At 36.9% G+C, this 12366-nt stretch overlaps 1 protein-coding gene across 11 annotated transcripts in view; it reads left to right on the forward strand.

Annotated features, from left to right (window-relative positions):
- The window catches only part of CARF (calcium responsive transcription factor), a 93597-nt gene that overhangs the window by 17143 nt on the left and 64088 nt on the right, over window positions 1-12366 (forward strand). For 10 of the 11 annotated variants that reach the window (XR_013447326.1, XR_013447328.1, XR_013447327.1 and 7 more), the window contains 3 exons: window positions 6950-7177; window positions 11012-11132; window positions 12216-12345. Coding sequence is in view for 7 of the 11 variants with exons in the window: in XM_036073929.2 (XP_035929822.2) it covers window positions 6950-7177; window positions 11012-11132; window positions 12216-12345 (479 nt within the window). In the remaining 4 variants the exon portion in view is untranslated. Of the gene's footprint in view, window positions 1-6949; window positions 7178-11011; window positions 11133-11315; window positions 11383-12215; window positions 12346-12366 lie in introns of those variants that run through there. The other variant, XM_036073930.2, reaches the window with a different exon arrangement.

A 12366-nucleotide genomic window follows, 5' to 3' on the forward strand; every position in this document is an offset into this window, starting at 1 on the left:
TTTGAGGAACCTCCATACTGTTTCCCACAGTGGCTGATAAACATTCTTTTTTTTTTTTTAATTGTAACATTAAGGGCACCAGGCTGGTTTAGTTGGTAGAGCATGCTACTCTTGATCTTGAGGTGAGTTCGAGCCCCATTGGGGTGTAGAGATTACTTAAAAATAAAATCTTTTGAGGGGGACAAGATGACGGAGAAGTAGGGGACCCTGTTTCAACCGGTCCCCTGAATTTAGCTGGATACCTACCAAACCATTCTGAACACCCACGAAATCAGCCTGAGATGTAAGAATATATATCTGGATCTCTACAAGCAGAAAAATGCTGCCTCTCGCAAGGTAGGAAGGGCAGAGTCATGAATAGGCAGGCAAAAGTGTCTTGCGCCGGAGCCGGCAAAACCTCACAGAGTGGTAATGGCTGGGAAAGGGCTTTAGAGCAGCACTCAGACAGAATCCAGGCGCTGCGGGTGCACACGCATGGACCTGGGACCGCTTGTGGTTTTAGAAGCGCAAAGGGCAGAGACAAGCCCAGGCCCCTGGGTCGACCACTGAGAAGGTTGCTGTGGGTGCGCACCCCTTATGGGAAGCTGCAGTTTTCAGCAGCACCTACAGAAAGGAAGACTGTGTATTCGGAGGGTTCAGAGGAGAGCAGACTGTGATTTCTCTGCTCTGGGACAGAGATCTGGGTGTGGCCATTTTTGCTCTGACCCTCAGAAGAGGCACAGAAAGCTGCCAGAGAACAAAAGCTTAAAAAACGAGTTTCTACGGAGCCTAGCTGCCCCCCCCCCCCCCGCCCCGACAAGGGGCAGGGCAACTCTGCCCAAGCAGGGTTCCTGAGAAACAGTGTCAGGCCCCTCCCCCAGAAGACAGGCTGGAAGAACAAGAGGAGACAACCCTAGGGCCCCCATAAAACTGTAAAACCCCCATAAAACTGTAAAACCCCAACATCAGGGGAAAATAGTATATTGAGCTCCAGGCGTTGCCTCACAGCTTGTGTATTTTTCAGATACAGCTCCCTTTTTCTTTTTATTCTTTCTCTTATGCTTCTTCTCTGTTTTTTCTTTTTACCTTTTTCTCATTTCAACCAGATTTTCAGTATATCAACTTATAATTCATAGTAGCTTTTTAGCTTATATTTTTTCACACCTATATATTTTAATACAGATATATGCTTTAATGTAGTCTTTTTTTCCCTATTCAATATTACCTTTATATATATACCAGTTTTACTTTCCCTGTAATTTTGGGAAGTAGTGCCCTTTAGCAAACAACAAAATACACCCAGGAAGAACTGAAACACCCTACTTTGTCCACACTGAGGGATTATATCCCCCTTTCCTTCACTCCCCCCCTTTTTTAAATTTTTAATTAAAAAAATTTTTTTTTTTAATTCTATAAATTTTATTCTTCGGTTTCATTTTGGCTTTGTTTTTTCGGTGGTGGCTTCCGACTGCTCCAGATTTTTCTAGGCTGCATCTTGCTTGGGTTGTGGTTGATTTTTTGGACTCTGTACATTCCCTGAACCATCCCTCAACAGAATGACTAGGAGGAGGAACTCCCAACAAAGAAAAGAACCAGAGACAATGGCGTCTGCTGCAGACCTAATGGATATGGATATAAGCAAGGTGTCAGAGATAGACTTCAGGGTAGCAGTTTTGAAGGCAATAGCTAGTCTTGAGAAAACCATTAGCAACAATATAGAATCTCTTAGGGCAGAAATGAAATTTAATCAGGCCAAACTTAAAAATGCTATGAATGAGATGCAGTCTAAACTGGATATTCTAATGGCCAGGGTAAATGAGGCAGAAGAACAAATTAGTGATCTAGAAGATAAGCTGATAGAAAGGAAGGAAGCCAAGGAAGACTGGGATAAACAACTGGAAGCCCATGAGAACAGATTTAGAGAGATCAATGATGCCATGAAATGTTCCATTGTCAGAATTATTGGGATCCCTGAGGGGGTGGAGAGAGAGAGGACTAGAAGATATATTTGAGCAAATCATAGCTGAGAACTTCCCTAATCTGGGGAAGGAAACAAGCATTCATGTCCAAGAGGCAGAGAGGACCCCTCCCAAGATCAATAAAAATAGACCAACACCCCGGCACGTAATAGTAAAACTTGCTAATCTTAGAGCCAAGGAAGCTATCCTGAGAGCAGCTCGGGGGAAGAGATTTCTTACGTATGGAGGGAGGAACATCAGAATAATGTCACACCTATCCACAGAGACCTAGAAAACCAGAGAGGGCTGGCAAGAGATATTCAAGGTCCTAAATGAGAAGAACATGCAGCCAAGAATACGTTATCCAGCAAGGCTGTCATTCAGAGCGGACGGAGAGACAAAGAACTTCCAGGACCAGCAGAAATTGAAAGAATATGTGACCACCAAGCCAGCCCTGCAAGAAATATTAAGGGGGATTCTATAAAAGAAGAAAGACCCCAAGAGTAATATAGACCAGAAATCTACAGAGGCAATCTATAGAAACAGGGACTGTACAGGCAATATGATGGCACTAAATTCATACCTTTCAATAGTTACTCTCAACATGAACAGCCTAAATACTCCCATGAAATGGTACAGGGTTGCAGATTGGATACAAAGACAGGACCCATCCACATGCTGTCTATAAGAGACTCATTTTGAACTTAAAGACACCTCCAGATTGAAAGTGAGTGGATGGAGAACCATTTATCATGCCAACGGACCTCAAAAGAAAGCTGGGGTAACAATTCTCATATCAGACAAATTAGATTTTAAACCAAAGACTATAGTAAGAGATGTAGAGGGGCACTATATCATACTTAAAGGATCTATCCAACAAGAAAATCTAACAATTGTAAATATCTATGCCCTCAACATAGGAGCAGCCAACTACATAAGCCAGCTGTTAACCAAAATAAAGAATCATATTGATAATAATACATTAATAGTAGGAGACCTTAACACTCCACTCTGAGCAATGGACAGATCACCTAAGCAGAAAATCAACAAAGAAACAAGAGCTTTGAATGACACATTGGACCAGATGGACTTCGTAGATATATATAAAACATTCCACTCTAAAACAACAGAATACTCATTCTTCTCGAATGCACATGGAACTTTCTCCAGAATAGACAACATGCTGGGTCACAAATCAGGTCTCAACCAATACCAAAAGATTGAGATTATTCCCTGCATGTTATCAGACCACAGTGCTTTGAAACTGGAACTCAATCACAAGAAAAAATTTGGAAGGAATTCAAACACTTAGAAGTTAAAGAGCATCTTGCTAAAGAATGACTGGATCAATCAGGAAATTAAAGAAGAACTTAAACAATTCATGGAAACTAATGAGAACGAAAACACATCTCCAAAACCTGTGGGATACTACAAAGGTGGTCCTAAAGGGAAATACCTAGCCATCCAAGCCTCTCTCAAAAAAGTAGAAAAATCCCAATTGCACAAACTAACCTTATACCTAAAGGAGCTGAAGAGAGAACAGCAAATAAAACCTAAACCAAGTAGGAGAAGAGAAGTAATAAAGATTAGAGCAGAGATCAATGAAATAGAAAACAGAAAAACAGTAGAACAGATCAACAAAACTAGAAGCTGGCTCTTTGAAAGAATTAATAAGATCGATAAACTTCTCGCCAGACTTATCCAAAAGAAAAGAGAAAGGACCCAAATTAATAAAATCATGAATGAAAGGGGAGAGATCATGACTAACACCAAGGAAATAGAAACAATTATTAGAAATTATTACCAGCAACTATATGCCAAAAAATTAAGCAACATGGAAGAAATGGATGCCTTCCTGGAAACTTATAAACTACCAAGACTGAGGGGTGCCTGGGTGGCTCAGTCGTTAAGCGTCTGCCTTCGGCTCGGGTCATGATCCCAGGGTCCTGGGATCGAGCCCTGCATCAGGTCCCCTGCTCAGTGGGAAGCCTGCTTCTCCCTTTCCCACTCCTTCTCCTTGTGTTCCTGCTCTCGCTGTCTCTCTCTCTCTGTCAAATAAATAAAATCTTAAAAAAAAAAAAAAACTACCAAGACTGAAACAGGAAGAAATAGACAATCTCAATAGACCAATAATCAGTAATGAAATTGAAGCAGTAATCTAAACCCTCCCAAAAAACAAGAGTCCAGGGCCAGATGGATTCCCAGGGGAATTCTACCAAACATTTAAAGAAGTAATAATACCTATTTTACTGATGCTGTCTCAAAAAATAAAAACAGAAGGAAAACTTCCAAATTCATTCTATGAAGCCAGCATTACCCTGATCCCAAAACACTCCACTCCCAAAACCAGGCAAAGACCCCATCAAAAAGGAGAATTATAGACCAATATCCCTGATGAACTTGGATGCCAAAATTCTCAACAGGATCCTAGCCAATAGGATCCAACAGTACATTAAAAGGATTATTCACCATGACCAAGTGGGATTTATTCCTAGTGGGATTTATACCTGGAATACAAAGGTGGCTCAACATTCGCAAATCAATCAATGTGATAGAGCACATTAATAAAAGAAAAGACAAGAACCATGTGATCCTCTCAATTTTTGCAGAAAAAGAATTTGACAAAATACAGCATCCTTTCCTGATTAAAACTCTTCAAAATATAGTGATAGAGGGAACATATCTCAATATCATAAAAGCCATCTATGAAAAGCCCACAGCGAATATCATTCTCAGTGGGGAAAAAACTAAGAGCTTTTCCCTTAAGGTCAGGAACACTACATCAAAAGCTAATGATGTACTATACAGTAGCTAACTGAACATAATGACAGGGATGCCCACTCTCACCACCTTTGTTCAACATAGTACTAGAAGGCTTGGCCTCAGCAATCAGACAACAAAAGGAAATAGAAGGCATTCAAATTGGCAAGGAAGAAATGAAACTCTCTTCACAGATGACATGATACTTTATGTGGAAACCTAAAAGACTCCGCCCCCAAATTACTAGAACTCATACTGAAATTCAGCAACATGGCAGGATACAGAAATCAGTTGCATTTCTATACACTAACCGTGTGACTGAAGAAAGAGAAATTAAGGAATTGATTCCATTTACAATAGCACCAAACCCCATAAGATACTTAGGAATAAACCTAATCAAAGAGGTAAAGGATCTGTAGTCTAGAAATTACAGAACACTTATGAAAGAAATTGAGGAAGACACAAAGAGATGGAAAAACATTCCATGCTCATGGATTGGAAGAATAAACATTGTGAAAATGTCTATGCTGCCCAGAGTAATCTACATTTTCAATGCAATCAATCCCTTTCAAAATACCATCGACATTTTTCACAGAGCTGGAACAAACAATTCTAAAATTTGTATGGAACCAGAAAAGACCCCGAATCACCAGGGGATTGTTGAAAAAGAAAGCCAAAGCTGGGGGCATCACAATGCCTGACTTCAAGCTATATGATCATCAAGACAGCATGGTATAGGCACAAAAACAGACACATAGACCAGTAGAACAGAATAGAGACCCCAGAAATGGACCCTCAACTCTGTGGTCAACTAATCTTCGACAAATCAGGAAAGAATATCCAATGGAAAAAAGACAGTCTCTTCGATAAATGATGCTGGGAAAATCAGACAGCCACATGCAGAAGAATGAAACTCTTATACCTTACACAAAGATAAACTCAAAATGGATGAAAGACCTAAATGTGAGACAAGAATCCATCAAAATCCTAGAGGAGAACACAGACAGTAACCTCTTCGACACTGGCCACAGCAGCTTCTTTCAAGACACGTCTCCAAAGGCAAGGGAAACAAAAGCAAAAATGAACTTTTGAGACTTCATCAAGATAAAAAGCTTCTGCACAGCAAAGGAAACAATCAACAAAACTAAGAGGCAACCCACGGAACGGGAGAAGATATTTGCAAATGACATTATGGATAAAGGGCTTGTATCCAAGATCTATAAAGAACTTCTCAAACTCAACACCCAAAAACCAAATAATCCAGTCAAAAAATGGGCAGAAGACATGAACAGACACTTCTCCAAAGAAGACATACAAATGGCTAACAAACACATGAGAAAATGTTCAACATCACTAGCCATCAGGGAAATATAAATCAAAACCACAATATGATACCACCTTACACCAATTAGAATGGCAAAAATTAACAAAACAAGCAACAACAAATGTTAGTGAGGATGTGGAGAAAGGGGAACCCTCCTACACTGTTGGTGGGCAAGCTGGTACAGCCACTCTGGAAAACAGTATGGAGGCTCCTCAAGATGTTAAAAATAGAGCTACCCTACGACCCAGCAATTGTACTACTAGGTATTTACCCCAAAGATACAGATGTAGTGAAAAGAAGGGGCACATGCACCCCAATGTTCATAGCAGCAATGTCCACAATAGCCAAACTGTGGAAGGAGCTGAGATGCCCTTCAACAGATGAATGGATAAAGAAGATATGGTACATATATACAATGGAATATTACTCAGCTATCAGAAAGGATGAATACCCACCATTTGCATCAACATGGATGGAACTGGAGGGGATTATATAAGTGAAATAAGTCAAGCAGAGAAAGACAATTATCATATGGTTTCACTCATATGTGCAATATAAGGAATAGCATGGAGGACCATAGGGGAAGGGAGGGAAAACTGCAGGGGAAGAAATCAGAGAGGGAGACGAACCATGAGAGACTGTGGACTTGGGGAAACAATCTGAGGGTTTCAGAGAGGAGGGGGATAGGGGGATGAGGTAGCCGGGTGATGGGTATTAAGGAGGGCACCTGTTGTGATGAGCCCGGGTGTTATATGCAACTAATGAATCATTGAACACTACATCAAAAGCTAATGATGTACTATACAGTAGCTAACTGAACATAATAAAAATAAAAAATCTTTTAAAAATTTTTTTAAAAATTTAAAAAATACAAATTGTGACATATTTTACAAACACCCAAGTGCTTTTTTTTTTTTCTTTGCAAAAGCATCTAACCTGTATGGACTCCAGGGATCCTTCCTTTGGACAGAATGGTTCTCCTAGAGTTTTACCCATCACCTCTCATGAAGCAGATAATTCACTCACATCACAGAATATACCAGGGGCCCTGACTCAGACACAGACTCTTTCTGCAGAACAGTTCCATCTAGTGGACCAAAATGAGCAGCCTATTCAATATGAACTCCAGTCATTGGGGGATTCTAATGCACAAATGGTGAGTGTATTTTATAAATAACCAGTTTTATGCTGTTTAGCAAAATATATTAACCTTACTAGACCTTAATTTCTTGAAACTGTTGACTTGCATTGCTTTGAAAATACTGTTTCCGTGACGTTCATTTTGTTATGCGAAGATTTCAAAAGATTTTCTTTCAGGACTACTAATAGAACGTTAAACCACTGCTTACCAGTCACTTCGTCTAGGTATACTGTCACTTCAAGATCAATTGGAAATGTATCATAATCCATACTAGTGCCAGAGTTTACATGTAACTTATGTTTATTTTTGTTTATACTTTTGACTGGACTCAAAGTTATTGCTTTATCTACCTCTCAGTCACTCGCTTGCTTGCCACAGGCTGGTACGCCTTCTTGAAGCAAAAGAAACCAGTGGAGTGCCAGAGGTATACTGGCAGTTAGACATACTTGCTGACGGGTGGATATGTACGTGTCACGTATGTGTCATGCATGTAAAGGTATATGCGTCTGTCACGTATGTGTCATGCATATAAAGGCATATGTATGTGTCACGTATGTGTCATGCATATAGAGGTATATGTATGTGTCACATATGTGTCATGCATATAAAGGTATATGCGTCTGTCACGTATGTGTCATGCATATAAAGGTATATGTATGTGTCACGTATGTGTCGTGCATATAAAGGTATATGTGTATGTCACGTATGTGTCGTGCATATAAAGGTGAGAATGCTACTTTAAACTGTTAGCTGAAGTATTCATGGCCAAGTTTATAGTTTGAATAGAAGAAATGAAAGATGGTTTGGATTGAAATTAAAGAGAATTACTGAGAAAAACTTCTAAGTTTCTCTCTGGTTGATAAGAGTATCCTTACATAAATAATATGAAGAATAATGTATCTTTTGTTTACCTGTTTTCCAAATTTTCTACAATGGATATTCATTAACTACATAATAAAAATTATTTTAAAAATTATAATTTCAGTTATAAATTATAACACAAGTGAGCAACCATTTTACCTAAAATTAATCCCTCTTTTGTTTCTAGTCTAGAGCATTCTAGAGTTAATCTATATGCTATTGTATGAAGGATTATCATTTTACACATGGTAGCTTTCTTAAAAAGCACATTAAAGTCATTTATTTGTTTGAGTCTAAAAAATGTTTGAGTTCCCATTCTCTTTGCAATTTTATTAAACTTTCTTTACAAAGTGGTCATAACGGTGATTTTACATTGTCTGGGGTAAGAGATGATACAGAGGGTTATCTGAAGCTATGAAATAGAAAACCTATGGCATGAAGCATGGAATAAGTGTAAGAAACATAGAGTATAAGAAAGTATTTTCGGGGCACCTGGGTGGCTCAGTCGTTAAGCGGCAGCCTTTGGCTCAGGTCACGACCCCAGCGTCCTGGGATCAAGCCCGCATTGGGCTCCCTGCTCAGCAAGGAGCCTGCTTCTCCCTCTCCCACTCCCCCTGCTTGTGTTCCCTCTCTCGCTGTGTCTCTCTCTTTGAAATAAATAAATAAAATCTTTAAAAAAAAAAAAAAAGAATTTTCTTCAAAGAACCAATGATCAGAAAGTGGTGATGTTTTGGGAAACTTAGTGGAACTTTTCAGGGTTTTTGTTTGTTTTAATAGACTTTATTTTATAGAGCAGTTTTAGGTTCAGAGCAAAACTGAATGGAAGATACAGAAATTTCTCATAAAACCCCTGCCCCTATATATGCATGGTCTTTCCCATTTTCAACATCTTCCACCAAATGGAGCTCTTTTTAAAGAAATGGTTTTTTTAATATGTTTTTTTAATGTAGAAGTTATCAAGGAAGTAGTAAAGATTCAGTACTGAGTGAATCTGCAACAGATGAAGAAGTTATAAAGCAAAGCAGGGATGGTATTTTGGATTTATTAGATATATTGTACAGTACACAAAGAGCCCAGTAAATATGACTACTTATTAGCCAAGGTTTTCTTTTTTTTTTTTTTTCAAGGTTTTCTGATAATGTTTATGGTCTGCCTCAAATAGAATGCATTGCAACAGATGACTTTTCAAAACTCTGTTTTCATAGCAAAGATTAAAGATAATTAACTTTTTTTAAATAGGAAAAGTAATATTATTGTCACCATTATCAAATTACATGAACTGAAAATAGTTTTTTAGGTATCAGGTAGAATTAGCTAAGAAAGAGAAAATGGAGGAGACTCTTCTCCACTATACATAGGAAACATTTTCAAAATTAAGAGGATATTCCACAGATCATTCTTAATTATGAAATTTTCATATGATTGAATAAATTGTAAATATATGTGTTTTATTTGGATTTAGTAGTAACCACAGCAGTCTTATTTTCTAAGAATGAATGGAATATTTTTCACAAACATTTAATCTTAAGGAGAAAAGAATTTAAAATCATGTTATTACTGTTGCCTTTTAAAGTCCAGCAGTATTTTTTGTCTTTTTTTTTTAGGTTAAATAACATCATCAGATAATGGGAAGCAGTACAGAGCAGTTGTTTGAATTTGGGTTTGAATTTCAACTCACCACTGTATAACTCTGTGTTATCTGCATGAGTTGTATAACCTCTTATGACAATATTCTCAAGTATAAAATGTATATGCTTCATATACATGTGATAAGGATTAAATACAGTAACGCATGTAAAGTCTTGTCACTTAGTATGCACTCAACAAATGTAAAGCAATTATCATCATCAGAGTTTACAGTTGCTTTTTCATGATGAAGTGATAAGAGGTAGGCAAGATATTTTTATCTCAAGAAACTTGATAAGCATTGGGGGAGGGAAACAATTCCTACTCTTAATTTCTGGGAATGTTTACAATTATACTTAAAGCATCTACTTTGTTGAAGTGTTTTTTCAAATTTAATTTTTTTTTTCAAATAAAAATTTTCTCAAATGACCCTCTTAAAACTAGGACTGCAGTCTCTGTCAGGCATCAGTAATGTTTTCATGTTTCACATAGCAAAAAGGCGGTCTTGGAAAGTGGGTTGGAAGGATTGCAAAAAATTATTTGAGGGAGAACTGAGGCTAGCCGACTTTGGGTAAAACAGTAACACTTTGTCAATAGAAGAGTAGTATATTAGGTAATAAAGTTTACAGGGTGTCTGAAAAGTCTGGAAATTTAGGATAAATTTATTTTCAAATAATACATTAGTTTTATTTTTCAAATGATAGGCTTAAAATTGTTTTTCTTCAGCTTCAGACACCTTTTTAATTGACAGTTCTCTAAATTTAAGGTAATGGATTCAATTGTTAAACTGAAGGAAAAAAAGGAAATAATAAACAAATGATTTTTCTTATATTTTCAGACTTTTTGGGCATTCTGTGGTATTCCTTATGTACCAAGACAGGAAATATATAAATTCAGAGATATAAAAATAAATTCTGTTTAATTAGACATCTAACAAGGTACTGTTTTTAAACTAATGAAAGTGACTTAAAATATGGAACAAATGATTACCGCACAAATAATTCAAACACATAGGGATATAATATAGTAAGTAGAAGAAAGTAAATATATTAAGTCCAGTCAGAGCCTTGTTCACATTATTAAGTAATTAGACCTCATACATGTGTAATGATTAAGACCATAGGTGGTTAAGATCATAGGACATAGGGTCAAACTGCTTTTTTTGAATCCTAGCTTTACCACTTACCAGTTCCGAAACTTTGGAAAAAAATTTTTAAGTACCTCAGTGTTTTCATCTACAAAATGAGGGAAATGATAGTATCTACCGTACAGATAGGCATGTCTTTAATCATCTATTTAAGTAATAATTCTGTTAAATCATTGTTGGCTTATGCATTTGATTTTTTTTTTAATGCTTCCAAGATGATTGTTGCTAACCCGTCAGAAAATGGACAGGTGCTGCGTGTAATTCCATCTACCCAGACAGGAATGGCACAAGTGATTATACCTCAAGGGCAGCTTGTGGATGTGAATAGTCCTCGGGGTGAGTAATCATGGCATATAGGGGATTTGAGAATGTTTTAAAGAACAAATGTATATTTCAGAAAATCACCTCATGAAAGTCAGTGCTAAAATTGATCTCTTTGGGTAAGATTGTGAACTGAATAATTAGAAAAAGTTTCTTAGCCCAAATAAATTTCAAGTTCATTTTTCAACTCCTGTCTAGGTTAGCTGTCTATTTCATTTTGGAATTCTATGAAGCTGGTTGACTCTTGCTTCCTCCCAAATGACCAGTGAGCATAAAATAAATTCTTCTTTATTACAATAACAGTAATAATAACAGCAACAATAACAAGAATATATTGCTAATAGCTTTGGAGAAATTTTTACATTTATATTTTTATCAATATTGTTAGCCATGTGACTCATTACTCTTTTATTTAACTATTCTTTTCATCCTCTTTGCTCTTTTCCTCTTTTCTTTTTCCTTCAGATTCAGAAAGGAGAATTATGCTCCCCATTTTTTTACTCTTTCTTAACCTATTAGATAATATCCCTGCTAGTTCTCTTCTTTTACTTCCCTTCCTTTTCCATCTGTTTCAATCTCTTTTCTAACACCATAGCTACACTGTTTCATCGTTCATTCATAGCTAATGATTTAGAGTAGATATTTTTACCTTAGTTACATGATTCTTTGCCTTTGTTAATAGTTAAAACTTAAGAAGTTTGCAGACAAAATGATAAACATGGTATAGAAATGAAAAAGAGTCTGAAACTAATGATGTATTATATGTTGGCTAATTGAATTTAAATTAAAAAAATTAAAAAAAGAAATGAAAAAGTTTTACATTTACATTATATATTATGAAACTATTAACATAATTCTACCACTTTTATATCCTAGCTGTTCAATATAAGCTTCAAAAATTTACAAAATTTCAGTAGTCAGTATTATAATTTGAAACTAAACAAGTGTATTAGGGAAATTCTCAAAGCATTATAAGTTTTACTATCTTTAGAATATATCTTGCCTTTCCTATTTCAAATGTATGAGTCCTAGTTAGTTACATTCTCATGGTCTTATTCAAGATACTGATGTCGCTTTGTTTTTGTTACTGCTGTTAAGATGTCTCTGAAGAGAAACCCAGTGATAGAAATTTACCAACTGTAAGAGTGGATGTTCTAGCGGATAATACCAGTAATTACACTGTTCATCCACAAGCATCTGTCACATTACCCAAAAAGACAGTGGCCAGGTGAGTCAGTGGGAAAGAGGA

Source organism: Halichoerus grypus, chromosome 4 (assembly GCF_964656455.1).
Source record: "Halichoerus grypus chromosome 4, mHalGry1.hap1.1, whole genome shotgun sequence".
In the NCBI taxonomy this organism is placed as follows: domain Eukaryota; kingdom Metazoa; phylum Chordata; class Mammalia; order Carnivora; family Phocidae; genus Halichoerus; species Halichoerus grypus.